This window comes from Acanthochromis polyacanthus, chromosome 20, assembly GCF_021347895.1.
Source record: "Acanthochromis polyacanthus isolate Apoly-LR-REF ecotype Palm Island chromosome 20, KAUST_Apoly_ChrSc, whole genome shotgun sequence".
Classification (NCBI taxonomy): domain Eukaryota; kingdom Metazoa; phylum Chordata; class Actinopteri; family Pomacentridae; genus Acanthochromis; species Acanthochromis polyacanthus.
Window position 1 is genome coordinate 29542630 of NC_067132.1, and position 25080 is coordinate 29567709.

The 25080-nt window shown below is 42.2% G+C and overlaps 2 protein-coding genes across 10 annotated transcripts in view; both read right to left on the reverse strand.

Moving 5' to 3' along the window:
• Nucleotides 1-443: 443 nt before the first annotated feature.
• zgc:112982 (uncharacterized protein LOC503771 homolog) lies at nt 444-12363 on the reverse strand. Its single transcript, XM_022219665.2, has 11 exons — nt 12125-12363; nt 11048-11091; nt 10307-10957; nt 8795-9580; nt 5717-5886; nt 4671-4797; nt 4511-4583; nt 4282-4418; nt 3895-3985; nt 1729-1828; nt 444-774 (listed from the first exon to the last, which is right to left on the reverse strand). The coding sequence occupies exons 2-11, from the start codon at nt 11080-11082 to the stop codon at nt 761-763; spliced, it is 2184 nt and encodes a 727-aa protein (XP_022075357.2). The 5' UTR covers nt 11083-11091; nt 12125-12363; the 3' UTR covers nt 444-760.
• Nucleotides 12364-14283: 1920 nt separating this feature from the next.
• map7d2b (MAP7 domain containing 2b) overlaps nt 14284-25080 on the reverse strand; it is a 36829-nt gene continuing 26032 nt past the window's right edge. For 6 of the 9 annotated variants that reach the window (XM_022219658.2, XM_051940125.1, XM_022219660.2 and 3 more), the window contains 7 exons: nt 23582-23720; nt 23274-23454; nt 23082-23186; nt 22814-22877; nt 20855-20999; nt 19580-19875; nt 14284-18127 (listed from right to left, as the gene is read on the reverse strand). In XM_022219658.2, coding sequence (XP_022075350.2) covers nt 19584-19875; nt 20855-20999; nt 22814-22877; nt 23082-23186; nt 23274-23454; nt 23582-23720 — 926 coding nt within the window. In that variant the 3' untranslated portion in view covers nt 14284-18127; nt 19580-19583. The other 3 variants (XM_022219659.2, XM_022219663.2, XM_022219662.2) reach the window with 3 other exon arrangements.

Genomic DNA, 25080 nt, shown 5'->3' on the forward strand with positions numbered 1-25080 from the left:
AGACAAAATAGAACAAGCTAAGCTAGGCTAAGTTAAGCTAAGACAGAACAACACAAGATAAAACAGGATAAGATAAGACAAGATCTGACAAGACAAGACCAGACAAAATAGAACAAGCTAAGCTAGGCTAAGTTAAGCTAAGACAGAACAACACAAGATAAAACAGGATAAGATAAGCTAAGACAAGGTAAGACCTGACAAGACAAGACCAGACAAAATAGGGTAAGTTAAGCGAAGCTGAGACAAAATAGGATAAGCTAAGACATAATTTTGTGTCATTTTACAGAACTAATCAGGGAATTTATTGACAGAATAACGTAAACGAGTACGCAAAGCACTGCTGCAAACCAGTGGACGTATGTTTATAAAACAAGGCAGTAAAAGTTGTTGTAAAACTGTAAAAATGACATTAAAAGGAGTCGGAATGAAAACAGGAATCAGAGTTACACAACATTTACGTTTATTAGCGACATGAAGAACTGTTAAGAAGCCAAACTTAAGTGCAGGACGACACGTTGATGAGGAAAAGTTAATGTTCAGACAAACATTTTACCTGTGTTTACATATATTCTGAATCCGTTCAAAACGACGATGACACACCGACACACTGTGAAGGACCAGCGCTGCGGGTGTCAGCGTTTCGCATTGATCTAAACCACCGGCCGTTCTCTGAGGGAAGACGTCTTCACAGTTAAACAACCAGAACCTGGTTTATATTCCATTTATCGGTCGCCAGCGTCCACACAGAGCAACGATCCGGTCACCAGCTGGGACCTAAGAGTGGTGAAAATACAGAAAGACAAAGAGGTCAGAGGAATCCAGGCCACGGCTGGAGGGTGGATCAGAGCAGAAAGGACAAATAAACAGCAGGAGATCTGAAAAGGCCCAGTGGAGGAAGAGGAGTCGAGAAGATGGGATTGGACGAGCTCAGGCCCGATTAGCGGCTGATCTGCTGGGAAACCTCCTTAAATTCAAACGTGTCAGCCGGTCACAGGGGATATTCCTCTACGTGTTACACAACGGGACCAAGCGCAGGTCGAATAAGTCGGACTAAATGCGTCGAGCCTCAGATAGCGACTCCACGCTGGTAGGAAGTTAGCCGTTAGCGCTCAACGGTTTGGGTTGTGGCTAAAAACGTAGCAGCGCAGTGACCTGAGACCTCTGAAACAACATATCTAGAAATGTGTGGAAGCAGGACCAGATTTGTACAGAAAAAGATCGTAGTTCCACTGATGTACTTTACGACCAAATAAAGTCACTCATCAGAACACAGATTTACTGTAATTATCAGGTATTTGTTTCTTTACTCAGCTGTTTCTTTCTGGACAGTAGTTTGTCAGAGATATAGACACAAACAAAGTGAAAAAGACACTTTTTATCTCTTTGTTTTATAACTTTTTCACTGACGTTGTGACTCTTGTAGATCTTCTTAACCCTAAAACTATGCCCTTCTTTTCTCTTGTTAACATTTATTTAGCAATTTCGTGGTACCTTTAATGTGTACCTGAAGGAAAATGATGCATATCAACGAAAGAAAAGTCAGATCATGCAGTGAATACATCCCAGAATCCATAGAATTCATTCTGGTTTTTAAGGAAGACATTGTGAACAGAAACTTGAAGTTGCTTCCAAACTTTTGGCCAGTAGTGTACCTCCATATTAGCTGTGACTTTTTGCTAAATTTCTATTGTTTTATGGTCGCATTAGTCTGCAGGTGTGTTCAGGTACCTGTGGGGCTGCTGTGGAAGTTTTGCCTGCGGTTATTGAAGCGGTTGTTCCTGCGTTGGGGTCCCATGTTCAGTCTGTTAGAAGGTCCCCTCCTCGGTCCCTGAAGGAGAGAAAATGTTTGAAAAAGGTCAGTTGGACTCCAACATGTAGCCTCCGATAGTTGGACTCCAACACGTAGCCTCCAATAGTTGGACTCCAACACGTAGCCTCCAATAGTTGGACTCCAACACGTAGCCTCCAATAGTTGGACTCCAACACGTAGCCTCCAATAGTTGGACTCCAACACGTAGCCTCTAATAGTTGGACTACAACACATAGCATCTAATAGTTGGACTCCAACACGTAGCCTCTAATAGTTGGACTACAACACGTAGCCTCTAATAGTCGGACTCCAACATGTAGCCTCTAATAGTTGGACTCCAACACGTAGCCTCTAATAGTTGGACTACAACACGTAGCCTCTAATAGTCGGACTCCAACATGTAGCCTCTAATAGTTGGACTACAACACGTAGCCTCCAATAGTTGGACTCCAACACGTAGCCTCCAATAGTTGGACTCCAACACGTAGCCTCTAATAGTTGGACTACAACACGTAGCCTCTAATAGTCGGACTCCAACATGTAGCCTCTAATAGTTGGACTCCAACACGTAGCCTCCAATAGTTGGACTCCAACACGTAGCCTCTAATAGCCGGACTCCAACACGTAGCCTCCAATAGTCGGACTCCAACACGTAGCCTCCAATAGTTGGACTCCAACATGTAGCCTCCAATAGTTGGACTCCAACATGTAGCCTCCAATAGTTGGACTCCAACACGTAGCCTCTAATAGTCGGACTACAACACTTAGCCTCTAATAGTCGGACTACAACACTTAGCCTCTAATAGTCGGACTACAACACTTAGCCTCTAATAGTCGGACTACAACACTTAGCCTCTAATAGTTGGACTACAACACTTAGCCTCTAATAGTCGGACTCCAACATGTAGCCTCTAATAGTCGGACTACAACACTTAGCCTCTAATAGTCGGACTACAACACTTAGCCTCTAATAGTTGGACTCCAACACGTAGCCTCTAATAGTCGGACTACAACACTTAGCCTCTAATAGTCGGACTACAACACTTAGCCTCTAATAGTCGGACTACAACACTTAGCCTCTAATAGTCGGACTACAACACTTAGCCTCTAATAGTTGGACTACAACACTTAGCCTCTAATAGTCGGACTCCAACATGTAGCCTCTAATAGTCGGACTACAACACTTAGCCTCTAATAGTTGGACTACAACACTTAGCCTCTAATAGTCGGACTACAACACTTAGCCTCTAATAGTTGGACTACAACACTTAGCCTCTAATAGTCGGACTACAACACTTAGCCTCTAATAGTTGGACTACAACACTTAGCCTCTAATAGTCGGACTCCAACACGTAGCCTCTAATAGTCGGACTACAACACTTAGCCTCTAATAGTCGGACTCCAACACGTAGCCTCCAATAGTCGGACTCCAACACGTAGCCTCCAATAGTTGGACTCCAACACGTAGCCTCCAATAGTCGGACTCCAACACGTAGCCTCCAATAGTCGGACTCCAACACGTAGCCTCCAATAGTCGGACTCCAACACGTAGCCTCCAATAGTTGGACTCCAACACGTAGCCTCCAATAGTTGGACTCCAACACGTAGCCTCCAATAGTCGGACTCCAACACGTAGCCTCCAATAGTCGGACTCCAACACGTAGCCTTCAATAGTTGGACTCCAACACGTAGCCTCCAATAGTTGGACTCCAACACGTAGCCTCCAATAGTCGGACTCCAACACGTAGCCTCCAATAGTCGGACTCCAACACGTAGCCTCCAATAGTTGGACTCCAACATGAAGCCTCCAATAGTTGGACTCCAACACGTAGCCTCTAATAGTTGGACTCCAACACGTAGCCTCTAATAGTTGGACTCCAACACGTAGCCTCTAACAGTTGGACTCCAACACGTAGCCTCTAACGGTTGGACTCCAACACGTAGCCTCCAATAGTTGGACTCCAACATGTAGCCTCCAATAGTTGGACTCCAACATGTAGCCTCCAATAGTTGGACTCCAACACGTAGCCTCTAATAGTTGGACCACACGTCTTGAAACAGTAAACCGACTCTGTAAGACTCACCATGTTTCCGTCTCGTCTCCGGTTCTGTTCCTCCGGCCAGTTGGACAATCCTTCGTGGTCCATCTGCTCGCTGTAGTCCAAGTCCAGCTCACTGCCACAAACATTTTGAAAACATTTCAATCGAATGCTGAAAGAAAATCATTCGCATTTTACTTTCTTCATCATGACAAGCGAGTAGCAAGGTGTCCAGTTTAGGACTTTTTAAAATCCGTTTCAGGAACACTTAATAATAAATTTACAAGACGGAAATTATATAAAACAGATATAAAACATGATTTGGAAAGTTTGATCTCTTCCCTACAACATTGAAAAGAAGAAGTTTAAAACCACAATGATAATTTGATAAACAACAACAGAAAGAAGTGAAACCAGGTGTTTCAGTCTCACCTGACGGGACCTAGGGGGCGCTGTGCTATGCTGCTTCCTGGTATTGTGACTTTCACCCCCTCCAGCTTCTCCTGCCGCCTCCTCTCCAGGTCGTGCCGCAGGTCGCCGGGGCCTCGGATCGGCTGCTGGCTCAAACCCTGGAATCACACCGTCGGTACGATTAATGAGGAAATCCCAACCGCTGCTGATCAATAATCAATCAATCAATCCTCAGCTGTTCATTCTGTACCTGCATGGGTCCCAGTCTGGAGAACAGAGGCTCGTCGTCATGAAGCAGAGAGCTCATTTCTAAACTGAAGCCTCTGCAGAAGAGGAACAATGATAATGTTGTTAAGTTTACTCCTGATCTGACACCAAACCCAGTGAGAACATTCCCGTTAGCCACCCACCGGTTTGAGCTGAACCTCTGGTCCAGCGTCATCTCCTCCACATCCTCCTCCTCCTCTATAAAACCTCCTTTCTGTGGAGCTGAGAAGCGTTCGTTCAGGGTGACGCCATCGTCTCTGAAATACTGATCTGTAGGAGCAGAAAGGAGACACTTTAAGAGTCCGAAACTATTTAGAATCACACAGTAAAAAGAAAAAGTCATGAATAACGGACATTTCTGTAGTCATTTTGGACAAACTGTGTCAACGATGGGCAAGATTTTGTCATTCTTTTGGTTTAAATTTCAGATATTTCGACAACTTTTGGCTCATTATGAAGAACAGTTTAGTTAATTTGGATAAATGGAAACAGAAACACGTCCAGTGATTGTTTCTACGACTTTATGTCATTAAACCGCTGCAGTTTTACTGTTCAAATTGTCATACATCCCATAATACTGACGCTCCAAGTTGTTTATAAAAAAAAAAAGGAACAAAAGCTAGAGTTAGTGTTTAGATAGTAAAACTGATTTAGCTGCACTTTCTAACCAAACTCAGGTGAGTTTTTCAGACCAGAAAATGCCTGTATAAAGATATAAGGTTAAAAAAGGCCTGAAAAAAATAGCATAAATCCACCTCTATGTCCTTCAAGGGCCTGTAACTGTGAAAATATTTATAAGATGAAGGTACAACTTTGTATATCATCATTAAATATAATAAAGTTACTGCAAATAGATTCAAATCAGCTGATTTTGAGGACGGCAGGAAGGAAGCACTGACTGTTTCTGTAACTTCCTTATCTAGTTTATTGAGTAAGAGAACACTGCACTTTAGGTTTCATTCTAAAAATAAGCTATAGTTCTCGTGTCCCCCTTATGTCAGGGGGAGTAACTGCACATAACGACTTTCACGTGTGCTGATAACATGACTCTCAGCTGATATTGTTTTATAGACGTTCTTTGTAATGATTTGCTCCCCTCTTGAGCTCTGAAAAACCACTCACTGCTGGTTCACGTGTCTCTACCGCTTCACCAGATTCAGTTTCATTACAGTGTCCGTGCTGTTCTGACCTTTGACGAGGTGCACCAGCGTGATGATCTCCTGGGCGAACGTCCCGGTGTGCATGGCGGTCTCCCGGTACGTCCCAGAGTGCTCCAGCATGGGCAGGAAGTCCAGACGCTGGCGGCCGACGTTGACCAGGTCTAAAGAGAGCTGTCGGTCTGAGGAGTAGCACAGCGAGCTGCAGGAGGAAGAGGAAGGTCAATGAAAACAAAGACACTTCAGTTAATAAATATTATCCTTTAAATGGAGAAAGAACACAGCAAGTTTGTTCGAAGACAATCTTAGAAAATTTTAGCCATTTCTTACAATTCTTGGCTCATCGTGAAGAAAAGTTTAGTCATTTTTACATCATTTTGGTGAATTCTGACTCATTTAACAGGTTTTTAAACAATGTTTGAGTCATTTTAGGAAAGTTTCAAGTAATTTTAGAACCATTTTGAGGCATTTTGGACAATTTTGTATCAAGCATGGATAAGATTTTGTCCTTTTAGGGTAGATTTCAGGTATTTTAGACAATTTTTTTTAGTCTTTTTGGAAACAGAAACACATCCAATGATTGTTTCTATGACTGTCATTAAACTGCTGCAGTTTTACTGTTCAAACTATGATACATCCCATAATACTGATGCTTGAAGTTGGACATAGAATCACTTTGTGCAAGTAGAAAGACAGGATATAAACAACAAAAACAAAGGAAGATAATCTTTACCTTACCCAGCAGACTTACCTTCCATGAGTTCTTCCAATAACTACACCTTTAACGCTGATTTTACACCCTTACACAGAATCAATTCAGAATATTTTAATGGATATCTAATAAGGTTTAAAGTGAAATCCAGAGAGGACCAATATGCTCTGTTTTGTTCCAGACAGGTGAGTTAAAGGTTGGGTGAAAGTTCACACTTCTTTTCTTGTCCGAAATCTTCGCTTTGGTGGCACAACCCGTTCTCAGTGGAGATGTTTCGCCGGCTTCATGGACAAAATCAGGTTTTATGACTGAAGAGGAAAATAAATGACAGTTCCTTCATCTTCTGTTGCTTCAGAACTCGACTTTATATCCTCCTTGTGATGTTGGGTTCCTTTAAGAGCACGATGTATTCCTGAAGTCAACATCTGCCTTTGACTGTGAAAGATTTGATGAAGTTTCTCATTTATCAGCATTAGTTTCTGTTTAAGGAGTCTTTTCAACAGTAATGGCGATATTTATGTCATTAACTTCCCCTTCTGACAGCGTTAATGATCATGTTCATCATGTCAATTTGTTCTTTTCTAGAATTGGTAGCAGTTAGACTTCAATTTTCCTCCGTTCTTCAGGACAGATTTCGTCTATGCAGTTTTGACGTCTTCCTTTGACAGCACTGAAAATGCTCCATTTCTTATTTTTCTTCCAGCTTTTATGACTTCAATTCCTCCTTTTGACAGATGTGATGCCATCTGTTGTTTTCATTTGTCCTTTTTGACAGCGCTGATGATCATGTCGATTATTCTTCTGCTGATGTTGTGAAGCCGAAACCTGTAAGTTGGGATTTTCCTCTACCTCTTTTTCAATCCATCCGTCCCAGTTTATCGTGTCCGTCTACAACTTTCGCATCACGGACAACCTCTAGATCGTCCTCCAATGTTTCAGCAGCAGCCAAACCAGGCAGAAGCAACAGGAATAAATACTCTTAGCTCATCCACACAGAAAGGGGAAACCTGTCTGCCAACATCTTTCAATCACGGATGGTGCGATCGTCTACACCGTCTTTCCCCTTGGTCCACAAGTGATTAAACATCTTCATGCTCTCATCTTCCAATCAAACATCTTGATTTATACCTTCAACATTTTCGTCTCATTACTTCCTGCTTGCTTCCTCTCTGTAGTGCTGTGAAGATGAACCATGTGGCTTCAACTCAAGTCGTGCTGCTTCACCGATTTGCTCATCTGTACGTTCATGTTTTGAGAGAGCGTCGCTGTTTGACTTCCTTTCCTAAAAAGAAGAAATGAACAGATGTTTCCTGTCCTGTCAAGTCTTTATTTCCTGATCTGTCTTCACTGAAGTCTCCTCAAACAGCTGAGTCAGAAAGTCAATCAGACGGTGGTGGTTCAAAGAAAACAAATGTTGCGGTCGTCTGTCACAGTCCATTCCATTTTCAGTCAAACTGGCTAAAAAAAAAAGCCCTCTTCAGGTTTCCTAGACTTCATCTCATGACGTAGCAGGTGGTGTGGAGATCTTTTCCAGTGGTTTTTAAAAAGGAAATCGGCATCTGTCTTCTCCAGCTCGGTCCTCCTCACTCTTCACCGACATCTTTCCAGTCCTGCATGTTCTGAAATTCACATAAAAAACTCCAGTGGAAGACGAATCTGCTGCCTCTGACTTTGAATGTCTTCGTAAAAATCATCAGTATGAGTTTCGGTTCAGCTTTCCAACAAAAACCGATGTCTGTCAAACATCACTCCGGCTATTCAGGGTTGTTTTCCTTTCCGTCATCGGTCGGAGCAGATGAGGATTCAGTCACACGGAGAAACGTTGTGTCTTTACATCTTGAATCACAACCAAGTATCAGATCCTGAAGTTTCATTTCTTCATGTTGGGTCGAGTCACATATTTCCAGTGTCGATCATCTTCTTTCATTCCTGTAGAATGACACCCAACTCAAACTGTAAATGTAATGAACAGTTTTCTTCCAGTTGGTTCTTTCGTTTTTGAGAAGTCGACAAATGCTCCTTTACAGCGTTCTCAAAGCTCATCTTCAGTGTTTCTTCAGAAATTTTGAGCTTTTCTTGAGTTTTCAGTGTGAAGCACAGCAAAAGCTTCTTTAGGACGACTTCATGACTGGATGAAAATGAGTGGAGGAACTTGAATGAACTTCTGTGAAACCTCTAGACTGTATGATGTGTTGTGAGGGCCACAAATTAGCCACCAGCAGCAGCACTGATTCTGGATCCATTTCAGTCGAAGCCATCTGACATGACGAAGTGCTCATCCTCTTTTCAATGCCAGTCTTCGTGCTCCATGTGGCTGCTCTCTTCTTTATTTTCTTTGTGAAAAAGTAAGTGTGAACTTTCCCCTCTCACCCTGGATAACTTTTTAGAAATACTCTACCTGTTTTGGTTCACGGGTCGACTCATGTCCACTTTGATGGTGAGCGTTTCCTCTGTCACGACGGTCGCGTTGTCGGTTTTCCGATTGATCCATCCTTGCTGCCTCTGACGGGGCATTTTAGGGTCCAGGTCTCGGTTCAGGTCTCGGTCCAGACTTCCAGGCCTGTTCCACTGTTGGGGTTTGTCTTCTTCTGCCCAGTTGGGCTCCACTTCTATGTGGTCCTCATAATCTTCCCTGAAGGGTCGGAACCCTGGTCTCTGGTCTTCGTGAGGACGCTCTTGGTAACTCTTCTGTAGGCGTGGTTGATTCCTGGGCTGTCCAGTCCGTCCAGATTGAGCCTGGTTGTAGTTTCTTTTCAGTGGACGATCACTGCCTCTCCCCATCTGGTTCATGGGACCAGCTCTGTTATCAAATCCCATCGTGTTTGGTCTGTCCTGCACTGGACTCCTCCTAGCTTCGTGATAGTTGGAGTCTCTTGGGTTATCTTGAAAACGCCATTCTCTTGTGTCTTCTCTACCATCCAACCTGCTGTCGGGCATCCTGAAACGCTCCTGGGAGGAGCTCCTTGGACGAGGACTCCTCTGCCGATCAAAGTCGGGCTCACGATCCCTGCGATTGTCAATGTGTTCCCATCGAGGCACTTCTCTGATGCCGTGGCCGTGCTCGATGACGACAGGCCTCGAGCGCCGAACGTCTCCGAGGGGAAGTTTCCCCCCAGAGTCTCCTCCAAAACCATCTCCTGATGGGTCCACTGAGTAACCCTGTTCCCCAAACTCCTCCCTGTACCTGTGATGGCATAAGAGGAGGTGACATGATTCAACAATGATACATGGAACCGCCGCAAATCTATGTTTACAACTGGGATATAACACCGGATTATAATATTGTGCTTTAGCTATACCGTTACTGTTGGTGGTGTGAAAACAGCTGTCATCTGTACGATTTTGGCAGCTCAAGCTTGTTTATACTTGACAAATATGTGATGCATGTGATGTAGACACACAGAGAATTGTGAGTCCGAATGACCAGAAAAGATTCCTGGCTTCCAACCAAATGTAGTTGGACATCCTGGTATTCTTGGCGTACTACATTTTAACATACAATTTGCGTTTCTGGCATATGGAGGTATGTATATTTGAAAACAGTCTCTGTCATGGCGCTCCTTTGCTAGCTAAACTCATACAATGCTGACTTGGATGAAAGTGCAAACCAATGAAAAAAAAAATGAAAAGAAAAAGCTTGCCGAGGACATCCCTCATTTTCTAAAGGCAGCTACACGATTTAACAAGTGGTTTGAAATAAGACATGCAGAAATCATTTTTTTCAGAAGAGCTTGCAAAGAAAGATGACTTAAAGCCATGCAGAATTTGCTACAGTCTAGACAGCATTAGTGAAATTAAGGCACAGAGACAAACAGTGAGGAGTTCTGCTCTACGGAAATTAAGAGAGATGAGATTCCTCTGCCTTCCTCGCTTCCCGATAGCGCTGCAAAGTTGTTTGCTTAAACTTTACCCAAATTGATCGGCGTCATCCATTTCTCTCCTTTGCCTTTTAAAAGCGAGGCTCCTCTCGTGATGTGGGTTCTCCCTTTGTCTGCCTCTGTTAGAACCTTGCATGGTCCTCTTCCCTCTCACCCTGTCTGCTGCAGCTCTCTGGTCATCTGGTCTGGTACCAGGGCTGACATCTCTGAGCCTCCCTCGGCCTCGGCCCAGTTCCTCCCTCCTCCAGCCCTTCACCGCGTCCCTCTGGGCTGACTGAGGCCTCGGTGTCGGCGTCAATCTTTCCCTGTTCAACCTCAGAGGCGACTGGGGCGACCTCGTCCTGGCTTCAAAGCTCTGTGGGTGTTCTCTAAACCCTCCTCGGCGTCCGTCGTTGGCCCCGTCATGTGGCGGGGGAAGCCTCTGGTCTTCGTAACGCATCAAGCCACGATGAGGTGACGGCCTCCACTGGTAGAACTCCTCCTGATCTGGACGACGCCCGAACTGATGGTTATCTGGGAAAGAAGGGGATCTTCTCTGGCCTTCTGGGTACATCTGTTTCCTGAAGTAGTCCCTCGGTTCTTCTGGACCTTCTCTGAAGTGGTGGCTCCTGTCCATCGGGATTCCATCGAGCTCTGAAAGGAGTCTCTGAGCATCAAAGTCAGGTTCCTCCCACGGGAACCTCCTGAAACAATAGAAAAATACCAATTTAACAACAGGAACCAATAAATCAGCTTTCACAACCTGACAAATTAAACAACACCAGCTGATTTACCTGTAATTCGGAGATCGGGAACGTGGTCTTGACATTTTGACGACCTTAAAGGAAAAGAAAGTTTTTTGTTACAAGATTAACCTTTTTTACTTTCTACCAACAAGGACAAGACACTCCACTAGAGATATAACACTTAAAATATTAAAATACAACGTATAAAATGCTATTTTAGTAAATGAGTGAATGTATTTTAACAAGTTAATCTGAACAATCCCCATAGCTGGAAGTTAAATGGGTGCGACTAAAGCAAGTCATGTGGTGAAATTCCTCGACTCAAAATATGATAATTCTTTCAGTGTCGTCCAGCTCTATTACTTACATTTAAATTCAGCCTGGTTAAAATGGAGTGACTCTTCTCCACATTTAATAAACAATATAGGGTGTAAGCTTTAATAATTATTAAGATTTTCTACAGTTAACACTGCAGATTCTTATTCTTAGCATTTAACTTAATCTCTATAAGTAATAATACTGTACAGTCTTCACCTTTGTATTTACCAGTCAGGTAAAGTTTAATTTTATAGTATTTTGTAAGGCTTTAACAGAAGTATTTAACTTGCTAGTATAAATTCACACCATAAGCAACACTACAGAGGCTTAACTGTAATATTTAACGCACTTGTATCTTATTTTTCTACTGGAAACGACTCATTCTCATCGGCTGTTGCTTTAAATTTACATTATAAACAATATAAACACAGCTTGACGTGATGCGTGACTCAATATGAAAGTAATACACCCATTAATCGATGATAAACTATATTAAACCTGACTTGTGTGTGTCGACCTTTCCTTACATTGACAGTTCCTTTAACTCAAACGTTAAACTTCGCTTTTAAGACAAACTTTAACTCTTCAGGAACCACGGCATACATGCTAACTTCAGCTAATAATTCACTTCCTCATACTAACCAGACACCCAAACACTACTAACTGTTGACTACAAATTCTTAAAGATCCTTCACAATTAACACTAAGAATATATTCCCCAACAGTTTTAACCATTAATCTGAGCTCAGTGCACACAAGCTAACGTCTAGCATGCTAGTTAGCGGCTAACGGCTGTCGTTGACTTACCTTGAGATACAACGTCCGTTAGGCTAACGCGGCTAACTAAAGTGAGGAGACGAAGAGCAAAACCCGCAACATAACCGGTTAAAATGCGAGAATGTGACCCTTTCTGTCAGCAGATGTAACTAAAAGCCAGCTAAGAGTGGTTTTCTCTCCGATAAGACGTGCAGGAAAATGGCTATTGACGTTCCCTCCGTCGAAAGCTAACCAGCTAGGCTCTTTAGCCGCCGGCTTTTCAAAATAATAGCGCTGGTTGGCGCGACGCGAACCAACAAAGGCTGTCAAAATGCTGACCGGGTTTTATTTTGAAAAGGAAGTTTTTATTCTGCAACTATAAATCAAATATATAATTTATATGATACATGCTTAGCATATAGGTGAATTTTAATAAATAATTTAATAAATAGAAGTGTGTTGGAGTGTTTTCACTTGGAGGCCTTTTCAATTCTGCTACGTACATTCATTCCTCCCTTCTGTGCAAAGACGACATTATTCTGGAAGGACTTTGCACATTCAAGAGATAAGAGTTCGGTCTCAAATTAAGTAGTCTATTATACACTGCTCAAAAAAATTAAAGGAACACTGAGAAAATACATCATATTTCAATACGAGGAAAAAACAAACTGGATATTAGCATTGATGTGGACTGCATAATGTGTTAGGAATGAAAAGTGCCACATTGTTTGATGGGAATGAAAATTATCACCCCCCAGGAGGGCTAAATTCAAGACACCCCAAAATCAAAGTGAAAAACTGATGTGGCAGGCTAGTCCATCTTTCTGAAATTCCTTGGCAGCAACTCAAAATGGTTTTCAGTAGTTTGTATGGCCTCCATGTGCTTGTATGATGACTGACGATGTCGGGACAAGCTCTGAATGAGACGACTGATGGTGTCCTGGGGTATCTCCTCCCAGAACTGGACCAGGGCATCTCTGAGCTCCTGGACAGTCTGAGGAGCAACCTGACGGTGTCGGATGGAACAAAACATAATGTTCAAAGGTGTTCTATTGGATTCAGGTCAGGTGAGCGTGGGGACCAGCTAATGGCATCAGTTCTTCATCCTCCAGGAACTGCATGAGTTCTCTTACCACATAAGACTGGGCATTGTCGTGCACCAGAAGGAATCCAGGACCACTGCACCAATGTAGGGTCTAAAAATGGGTCAAAGGATTTCATCCTGATACCTAATGGCAGTCAGAGTGTCATTGTCCAGCCTGTAGAGGTCTGTGCGTCCCTCCATGGATATGCCTCCACACACCATCACTGACCCACCACCAAACCGGTCACACTGAACAATGTTACAGGCAGCATAACATTCTCCACGGCTTCTCCAGACCCTTTCATGTCTGTCACATGTGCTCAGGGTGAACCTGCTCTCATCTGTGAAAAGCACAGGGCACCAGTGGTGGACTTGCAAATTCCTGTGTTCTATGGCAAATGCCAGCCGAGCTCCACGGTGCCGGTCAGCGAGCACAGCGAGCACTAGAGGACGCTGGGCCCTCAGACCACTCTCATTACATCTCTTTCTGATTGTTTGATCAGAGACATTCACACCAGTGGTCTGCTGGAGCTCATTTTGTAGAGCTATTGCAGTGCTCATCCTGTTCCTCCTTGCACAAAGGAGCAGATACCTGTCCTGCTGATCAGTTGAGGACCTTCTACAGTCCTGTCAAGCTCTCCCAGACTAACTGCCTGTCTCCTGGAATCTCCTCCATCCGCTTGAGAATGTGCTGAGAGACACAGCAAACCTTCTGGCAATGCCACACATTGATGTTTCATCCTGGAGGAGTTGGACTGTCTGTGGAACCTCTGTAGGGTCCAGGTATCGCCTCATGCTACCAGAAGTGACACTTACCCTAGCCAAATGCTAAACAGTCAGTAAACATCAGGAAGGAAAAAAATGTCAGTGGCCTTCACCTGTAAAGTCATTCCTGTTTTGGGGGTTGTCTCATTGTTACCCCTCTAGTGCATCTGTTGTTAATTTTATGAACACCAAAGCAGCTGAAACTGACTAAAAAGCCCCTCAGTTACTTACTTGACCAGATCAGTATCCCACATGTTTCACTGATTTGATGCAATACTTAGATTAAAAGGTGTTCCTTTAATTTTTTTGAGCAGTGTAGTCTTTCTGGGTTCAAGGCAGACAAATAAACCGTTACTCAGTGTGATGTTTGCAGATCAGTTTTAATTTCAGTGCAGCATAAAGTCAACACACAGTGAGATATAATGATAAATAAAAGTGGCTGCATTAAAGCCCTACACTAGACTTGTTGTGAAAGAGTAAAACATCTCGTACGGACTCTAGAATCTTGGCTGGTTCCTCTCCTTGGTTAGATTTACCCAGCTCACTGACACAAATGGCTTGATGAAGTTTTATTGTTTCGTTTTTCAGCAGTTACCCATGCACCACGTCTACAATGATATATTCCACCAAGCTGCAGTGTCACAGAGTAATAGTAGGATAAACGCTATGTCCTTTATTTTCATATACAAGGGGGACCCCAGGAGACCCTCTGAAAGGTGGAGCTTCAGCAGAACCTGGAGGATTAACGAGCTAACGGAGGGGAGAGAAGGGAGCCGACCGGGAGCGAGATGATGGAAACCAACTGGCTGTAGGTCGCAGCAGTGACCGCTTTATTCCCTCGGCGTGGCATTTAGGACGAGCAGCGACACAACAGCAAAGTCTAACAAGAACCTGGATCCAGTTTTTGAGGATTGAACCCACCAAAACCACCACCGTGTCCTGTCGGCTCAACAGATCGGAGATTCAGTGAGATTTCTGGGAATGTGGAAGGTTACAAATGGCATCTAATAAGTTTATTTTTAGCTAAATAACTCAGTTTTCATCTGTGGTTTATGTGGTTTTCTTTTGTTGCGCATTCATGATGACCTCGAGTTGCACAAAAACAGCATTTCGCGACAATACCGAAGCAAATGTGAAGTTTTTTTTCCTCCTCTCAGTGGAAGTTGAGTAAAAAGACAACTTTTCATTCTTTTTGTTAATTTAGTTTGACATGTTTAGTTCTAACTGATTCATGGGGAGTCTAAAGTGTTTATTTCTAACCAAAAATCACATCTGATGGCACATTAATGATTTACAGACTTAAAGATGAATGAATGGAGGTGAAAATGTGTTATAAATATCAGATAAGTGGCGTTTATTATGTCTGAAATCGTTGAGTTTTTAAAGGCTTTTAAAGGCTAATTTACTATTCTCCATCAGATTAATTTACCTAAAAGTTAAATATAATGTGATTTTCCACTGGAATAAAACATCTGTTAGAAAATGCAGTAATGCAGAAAGATTAAATCTGCTCAGATGTTGAATAATTAAATGCAGTTTTACCTGAAATTACCAGAAAAATGTGCAGAGTTTGGTTGGTGGCAGGCGTGTCGGGTTCTTCTGGGGTGTGAATTTACTATTCTCCACCAGATTAATTTACTTAATAGTTGAGTATAAAGTGATTTTTTTTAAATTATCAGACTCTTGTGCAGAGTTTGGTTGGTGGCAGGCGTTGGTGTCGTTTTGGGTGTAAATTTACAACCTCAGCATTCCTGGAATCCGGTTTTTGAAGCCCCTGAGGGTCTTTGGCAGCAGGACAGAGGGCGGGTCCATCACATCAATTGCCATTTTTCCCTCTTCTTTGTCGTTTTTATTCATGTCGTCCCTTTAAACGGAGAGGAAAGTGCACATGCTGGAGGGTGAAGCACGGAGGACGGCTGCTGGAGGGAAACACTGCAGAGGTTTAAGGCCTCAGAGGTGATGAGTTGTTAAAACGCCGCAGTCCGTTTCCAATCGGTGAGGTATATTTAAACAGAATGAGGCGAGGCGGAGCGGTGAAACACACGACTACTTATAAACTGCAGCTTGCGTGGTTACAGTCAGTGCCAGACAAACACACAACACACCGTTTCCCCCGATAAAAACACACGACATTTTGTGGGATTTTTTTACCCTTTTACCCCCCAAAAGGTTATTTAACCCTCCTGTTGTCCTCATTTACGGGCAGCAAAAATATTGTTTCCATGTCTGAAAAAGATCCAAAAATTAAGCAAAAAAAATCCTCAAATTTCTGAAAATTTGCAAAACTTTCAGGAAGAAAATTCCAATATATATCCTTTAAAGCTTTATTTTTTATTTTAAAATCCCCCACATTTGACAAGAAAATTCTTGTAAATATTTTCAAAAAATGAGTAAAAATCTTCAAAAAAAAATCCTAAAAATATCTAAAGCGATTCCATATACATCAGTCAAACTTCTGATATTTTTTTTGAGGAGATTCACAAAAAAAAATCAATCAAAACCCAGAAAATTTTGCAGGACTTTGGTTGATTTTTTTGGAAAGATTTTTACTCATTTTTTAAAAATATTGACCAGAATTTTCTTGTCAAATTTGGAGGATATTTTCAAAATAAAACTTTCATTCTGCAAGTTTTCAGTCATTTTTGATAATTTGAGAGAAATTCTGACTGATTTTGGATCATTTTCCAGTCGTTTCAGATTATTTTCATATCATTCTGAACATATTTTTGCTGTTTGAATCATTTCTGGACAATTTTTCTGCAATTTTGGATTATTTTCATTTCATTCTGGACACATTTTGGATCATTTTCAATTCATTTTGGACATATTTAGCATCATTATGCAATTTTTCAGCCATTCTGGATCATTTTTAATCATCTGAGAGGAATTCTGACTGATTTTGGATTATTTTCCAGTCATTTTAGAATACGCTCACGTCATTCTGAACAAATTTTCGTTATTTTAGATCGTTTCTGGAAAATTTTGGACACATTTTGAATCATTCGGATCATTTCTGAATCATCTTGGACATTTGCATAAAAATCAATGGTTGATTTTCTTGTGGATGTTCTAAAGGAACATTTTTAACATTTTCTTTTTTCCACCAAAAAATTTTCAAAAATTTACCACAAATGTTGAAAATGTAGACATATTTTTTCTCCACATTTTCAAACTTTAAAACGGGCCAATTTTGACCCGCAGGACGACAGGAGGGTTAATATCCTGCTGCAACGCCCCAAAACGTCCACTGATGGAGCAACGAGCAGCAGAGGAACCAAAGCTAAAGGCTACGGCTCGACAGTGGGCTTATAATATCAGCCGTCGATGCTCTGTGGCGTCTGGATGACAGGAAATCTACAGCAGACCGGGTTTTAAATCCAGATTACGGTGGGATAAACACACAGGAACCACCACTGACAGGACTGCTGGAGTACACAGCTACAACCAGTACACGGCTCGACTAGCTGACCGGAGATGCTACGCAGGGTTCACGCGACAGTCGTGGGTGGCGGCTCTCGTTTGGATTTGCTGCTACAGAGCTGCTCCCTGTCGCCACCGCCCGGTCGCATCTATTTACAGAGTTTTTCAGAAGCAGGGGCGAGAGACGGCAGCAGATGACGCTTTGAGGCAGTGCAGCTGGGAAATAGTGGCATTTTTTAGCTTCAACACAGTTTTTATGGCGTGAACAAAGTCATCTGTCGGGGACTTTTACATATAAATAAACGTCCGTTACATTCAAGTCAAACAAGCTCACGCAGTCCCGATTATTTGACGCATCGATGAGCGGTAACTGGTTCTAAGAGCGGAAGAAGAGAGATGAAGACGTGGTGAATCCTCAGAGCGTTCAGAGGAGAGATAAGAAAGCGATGCACACGTCATGAGCTCACATCAGCAGCGCTCCTGGTGGTCGTCCTGCTAGACAAATTCTTTCACATGCAAGAAAGTTTATCCCTCTCCTGTGTCACATAATCGCTTCATTATTCGTACCGTTTTGTCCAAATTGCCCGTCTGCACTGCCTCAAAGTGTGGCCAGAAGCGTTAACAGTTATGTGTGAGTGTGGTTTGATAATACAGATGAGAAATCAGGTGTTGGGCGGTCCTTCCTCGTGGACGTGATCGTCGTCGTTGCAGATGGAGGCGATGTTCTCGTGGTGTTTCTCCTGGCTCCTGTTTTTTTTGTTACCTGCCAGCTCCTGAAAAAGGTCCTGACAGGGAGACAGAAAGACAAAACGAGAAACTTAGCAAGCTGTATCTGTATATTTAGCTTCATTCTTCATGTTTTAAGGAGCTTTTTATGCTAATAATGTCGTGGTTTAAACCATTTTACTTAAAGAATGACCTGCAGGTTGATTTTTTTTATCTACATTTATTTTTAGTATTTTTAATTGTTTGAAAAGTTAATACAAGATTTTTTATGTTTTATGAGAAAAAAAGGCGTGGAACTACTTATGAGCTGCTGTTAAGATGCATGCTTCTTTCTGACATATCTCACAGATGTACCAGTAAAACTTCTATTTTCTTTAATCCTCGTGTCGTCCTGCGGGTCAAAATTGAACCGTTTTAAAGTTTGAAAATGTGGAGAAAATATAATTTTTCACAGTGAAACGTCTGATGTCCACATTTTCAAAATTTTTGGGAAAATTTGTAACATTTTTTGGTGGAAAAAATGTTAAAATGTATCTTAAGAACATCCGCAAAAATACTATATATTATAATATTTACTGATATATATGGAATCACTTTAGATATTTTGAGAATTTTTGGAAGATTTTTGCTCATTTCTTGAAAATATTTACAAGAATTTTCTTGCCAAATTTGGGGAATTATTTTTAAAATAAAACTTTTAAGGGAAACTTTCAAGGAATTATTGGAATTTTCCTCCTGAAGTTTTTGCAAATTTTCTGAAATTTGGGGATTTTTTTTGCTTCCTTTCAGACAAGGAAACAATATTTTTTGGTGCCTGTAAATGAAGACCACATGAGAGTTAAGAACATTCACATAAAAATCAACTAAAATCCAGATTTATATGTGAATGTTCTTAAAGAAACATTTTCAACATTTTTGGAAACTTTTGTAACATTTTTTGGTGGAAAAAAGTGTTAAAAATGTATCTTAAGAACATCAAAAAAAATACTATATATTATAATATTTACTGACACATATGTAATCACTTTAAATATTTTGAGGATTTTTGGAAGATTTTTGCTCATTTTTTGAAAATATTTACTAGAACTGTCTTGCCAAATTTGGGGGATTTTTTTAAAATAAAATTTTTAAGGGAAACTTTTAAGGAATTATTGAAATGTTCTTCCTGAAGATTCTGCAAATCTTCAGAAATTTGGGGATTTTTTGCTTAATTTTTTTGCTTCCTTTCAGACAAGGAAACAATGTTTTTTAGTGCCCATGAGAGTTAAGAACATTCACATAAAAATCAACCAAAATCCAGATTTTTATGTGAATGTTCTTAAGAAACATTTTTTTCCCACCAAGAAATGTTCAAAAATTTCCCAGAAATGTTGAAAATGTGGACATCAGAAGTTTCACTGTGGATATATACATCTTTTTCCCACATTTTCAAACTTAAAAGCGGGTCAGTTTGACCTGCAGGACGACACCGGGGTTAAAGACCGCCTGTGTTTGGGTGAAAGCGTCTCCACCTGGCTACTGGACGTCCAGCTTGCTCGGCCCGATGCTGTGGATGAGCTGGGACGACTCGGAGGCGGCGTTGTACGCTTGGATCAGCAGGTTCTTGTTGAGGTCTCCCACCCCGCTGCCGGCCTGCAGCCTGGGGTAAGGGGGCGTCTCTGCTCCGGACCGCTGCCCTCTCCCGGGGGCGTCCAGGTCCATCAGGTGCTCCAGGGGGCAGCCGTCCGTTCCCTCGGTGACCGGCGAGAACTCCTGAGCGCTCGCCTGCTCGTCCCTGGACACCGGACTGATGGACACAGATGGAGAACTTAAAGGAACAACGATGGCGGAGACACAATATTTGATCCATTAGCGCTTTTTAAAATCAGCCAGTTTGTTGGTTGTTTGGACAGACGAGATGCAAAATTATGTCTGCAGACATGGAGCTAAAAACGATGAAAGATGATTAATCAATTATGAAACAAATAAAGAGGCAATCAGCAGCTAATCTGAGGAATAACACCATATAAATTTCAACTAATTTGCACTTAAAAGGTTTATTTAAAGGTTAATTCTCCTTTTTATGTTGTTTTTCTCACTGTATTTAAAGTATATTATATTATATTAAAGTATAAAAAGGTAAAGTTTACCTCTTTGAATTTGAAAAATATGATTTCTGTTGTTTTAAGTCCAGACTAGACATCCAACTGTCAAATATGATGCAAGTTCAGTGACGTTTTTTAGTTTAAAGTCTCAGAATCTTCACCTAATTTATCATTAAATTCCCTATTACTGTTTTTAAAACATAATAAATTCCTTATTTCTGCAATAAAACCTCAGCTTTAGTGGGTGTGTGTCAGAGATTAATGTCAGAGAAAAAAAAACTCATGAATTACAAGTCCACAAAACATAACGAGAATTAATTTAATTAATGGCAGCTAGTCGTTAGTGTGGAAAACCATTGATTAGACAAAAAAAAAAGCCATTTGAAGACATTAGATTGGATTTCAGGAGCATTTTTCTCTATTTTCAGACATTTTTAGACCAAACAGTTAATCAAGAAATCCACAAAAAAAATCTACAATTCAATCAGTAAATTAATTAAAACTATAATTAACATTCCAGTTAAGTCTGACAGTGTTTGCTGATGATAAACAAGAATGTTCTGTCATTGATCTGAGGTGGGCGGCGTTAACATGGGAGGACGATGAGATGCAAGACTGCAGGAAAAGACAAACAACAAACAGACGAGCTTGAGCGGGGAGTCTGACGTCACAGAGTGGAGAAGAGCGTTCACGGTGACCTACCTGACGTCCATGGACTGGACTCCGTCAGACAGCTCGTCCACGCAGCTCTTACTCTCCAGGGGTCCCAGCGTGATGGCGGGAGCTTCGGCCGGAGTCGGAGCGTCGTCCTCGGAGGCGACGGCGGCTTCGGCTCGACCCTCAGACGCTGGAAACACACCAGAGATCATCAGAGGTAGAATTCACAGAAGAAGACGATCCATACCGAGCATTTAAACTCTCTCAGGTGTGACATTCTGACAGGTGAAGTGAAAAACACTGATCATCTCTTCATCATGGCTCCTGTTAGTGGGCTGGATTTATCAGGCAGCAAGTGAACATTTTGTCCTCAAAGTTGACGGTAGAAGCAGGAAAAACAGGCAAGCGTGAGGATTTAAGTTCAACAAGACGACAGGGCATCTCCAGAAGTGTGTGTCTGGTCTGCAGTGGTCAGGATCCATCAGAAGTGGAAAGAGCACAGAGCAATGGAAGAAGGTACCTGCTCTGATGGATCCTGTTCTCTTTTACAAAAAAGAAACTCCTTGTCTGCACTGCTCTTCTCCCAGCTGTGCACGTCGTTGCAAGTAAACAAAACCACTAAAAAAATGCCCAAAATGATCCAAATCTCGTCAAAAAAATAACCAAAACTAGTCTAAGATTACTGAATTGTGTCCAAAACGAGGTGAAATCTCTCCCAAATGACTAAAACGTGTCCAAAATGCAAAGAAAAATGTCCAGAAAGACCCTAAATTAGTTCAAAACGTGCAAATAGAAGAAGGACGGTGAAAAAATAACAGGCCCTTGTGTGCACTGCTTTGCTTCCAGCTGCACACATCAGTACAAATACACAAAACTAGACTCAAAATGTGTCCACAATGACACAGATCTTGTCAACAACGACCCAAAAATACTCCAAAATGACTAGAACCTTTCTAAAATCCCTAAAATTTGTCTCAATTGTATCCAAAATCAAGTCAAATTGTGTCCTTGACGACTACAATGCTTTTAAAATGAGCCAAAATGAGTCTAAAATGACATCAATCTCGTAAAAAAACATTTTTCTAGACGTCTCAAATGACTGAAATTGATACAGAAAGAGGGAAGGAATCAGTCTGGACTGCACACTCGTGGTGATAAAACTGCAGAAAAGCGACGTTAGAGGCACCAAGCAGCTTAAAATAACGCCACGAGAATCAAATTTGAAGACACCTAGGTAGTGCAGTGTAAGCAGAACGTTATAAATTAACTTTCCAGCTTAATTACTCTCAAAATGACAACATCCTGGAGACACATTTTGTTTTTGTGCCCGTTATTTATTCTGTGTAATATCTTGTTTTTTACTTGGACCCTGAGTCTGAAGTACAGTTTGACTGACTGAATGTAAGTGCTGGAAGTTTGATTCTGATCATCTGAAAATAATCCAGATGTGCTGAAGTAGTTAAACAGACAATCAGCTGGATAACGAGGACGGTTTTATGTGAGATCCCATTTCTCTGCTTTCATCAGTGATGCTAAATGCCTGCAGATGAAACCGTCAGTAGCTGAGGTAGGCTCCATAAAAAGTCATCAAGCGTTAAACAGAAGAGAATAAAACCATAAACAGCAGCTGGAGTGACAACGAGGGGAAGAAAATCTTTCTTTCTAATCAATTTAATTTGTAGTTATTGTAACGGGGTGCAGGGATTAGTCTGGTTCATTTCCCATGAGGCAGTCCAGGTCAGAGAGTTCAACGGACGCTGCAGCATCCCTGACGTTACCACGACCTGACCACGAGGGGGCGCTGTTCCTCCGTCTGTCTGACACTGCTGAGTCACACTGCAGCTGACAGCCAGTGATTTTATTACACTGGAGGGAAAACGAGCTTTGGAACAAAAAGAAAAAAAACAGAAAATGTGCAGGAAGCAAATCAAAAACGAGCTAAAGGATGACAGAAATGAAGTCATCAGGGAGTGCTGAAGGAAAAGGAGGTGATTTAACGTTTACCTGAAGCAGCAGATGGAGGCTCCACTTCACTCTTCCTTGTTCTCTTCATGATCTCCTCAATTCTCTGTTTAAACACATCAAACACTAAATAAATGCTGCTATGGAAGAGTTTGCTTTTCAAACTTCCAATTCTTTTCATGACAAGCAGGAAAAACTTCTGCTGATACGATCAAATCCTTCTACAGGGTTTGATTTTTCCCCGTTAGCTCTCTGTGCTGTGTTCTAATGTTTAATTCGTGAAGCAGATGTTTGTGCAGATGTTGGCCACCTTCTTCCTCTGCTGCCTCTCCTGCTCCTCCTGGATGTGCAGCAGCTCCCTCTCCTGCCTCTTCCTCTCCGCCTCCTTCTGGGCTCGCAGGAAGGCCTCCTCCCGCTGAAAAACAACAACTTTTATCCTCACTCTTGTCAATTTCAGCCACAATGAAAGCGTCAGGAATCAATCGGAGCAGTAACTCCTGACCTCTCTGTCCAGCTGGTCCTGCATGTCCTTCCACCTCTGCTCCTTCTGCCGTCTCTCCTCCTCCTCCTTGGTCCTCCTCTCCTCCTCTCGTCTCGCTCTCTCCTCCTCGGCCTGTCGAGCTGCCCTCTCCTGCCTCTCTCTGGCCTCCTGCAGCCTCCTCTGCTCCTCCTCGGCCCTCAGCCTGGGAGGAAAACACACAGTTTTTATTCTAATAATTCTGTGTCTTATTTTGGTCACTGGGTCATTGGGTCTGTTTGGTCAACCTCCATATTTCAAACTACTGTGAACGTAAACATGAGAACACTGGCCTCTCCTCCTCCTGCCGTTGCCTCTCCTCCTGCTCCTTCTGTATTCGGGCCAGACGGCGTCTCTCCGCCAGCAGTCTGGACGCCTCCTCGGCATCCATCGTCCCGCCGACGCTCCGGCCGGTGGGCGTTCCTGGAGACTCTGAGGATGGAGGAGGTTCAGAGGGACAGACATGGTGAAATAACGTTTGACGACTAGATTGTGGCAGTAAAATAAAACAGACATGTTTATAGATTTTATCCAGACAAAGAGAGGATGACACAATCACTCTCTTCTGTTTCTTCTTCTTTACTCTCCTCAACCTCTTTCTATTTATATTTCACTTCTTCTCCATCATTGCTTTTCCGTTTTTCCACTATAAAAGCAGAATAAAATGCATCATCTGGTCAATATTTCTAATTTGGAAGTTTAAAACTGTCAAATATATAAACGAAAAACGGCATCACAAGCAGTTTGCAGGAGCAAGAAATAATTAGAATCAGATCATTTGATAAATTAAGATGCTAGATTCAGTCTGAACCGATCATGTAAAATTTACACTGCAAGTAATTAAAGATTTAAGGTCAGCTTAATATCATTTATTGTGTTTTTGCATGCATAAAAAACAAAACGCCGCTCTCCTAGTATCAGTACCGAACAAATATATCTACCTATCCATCAATCCTCCATCCATCCATCCATCCATCCATCCATCATCCATCAATCCATTCATCATCCATCCATCCATCCATCCATCCATCCATCCATCCATCATCCATCAATCCATTCATCATCCATCCATCCATCCATCCATCTTCCATCCATCCATCAATCCTCCATCCATCCATCCATCATCCATCCATCCATCCATCATCCATCCATCCATCAATCCTCCATCCATCCATCCTCCATCATCCATCCATCCTCCATCCATCCATCCATCATCCATCCATCCATCAATCCTCCATCCATCCATCATCCATCCATCCATCCATCCATCTTCCATCCATCCATCCATCAATCCTCCATCCATCCATCAATCCTCCATCCATCCATCCATCATCCATCCATCCATCAATCCTCCATCCATCCATCCTCCATCATCCATCCATCCTCCATCCATCCATTCATCATCCATCCATCTTCCATCCATCCATCCATCCTCCATCCATCCATCCATCCTCCATCCATCCTCCATCCATCCATCCATCATCCATCCATCATCATCCATCCATCCTCCATCCATCCATCATCCATCCATCATCATCCATCCATCCTCCATCCATCCATCCATCCTCCATCCATCCATTCATCATCCATCCATCCTCCATCCATCCATCCATCCTCCATCCATCCATCCATCCTCCATCCATCCATCCATCCTCCATCCATCCATCCATCCATCATCCATCATCCATCCATCATCATCCATCCATCCTCCATCCATCCATCCTCCATCCATCAATCATCCATCCATCCATCCATCCCTCATCCATCCATCATCCATCCCTCATCCATCCAT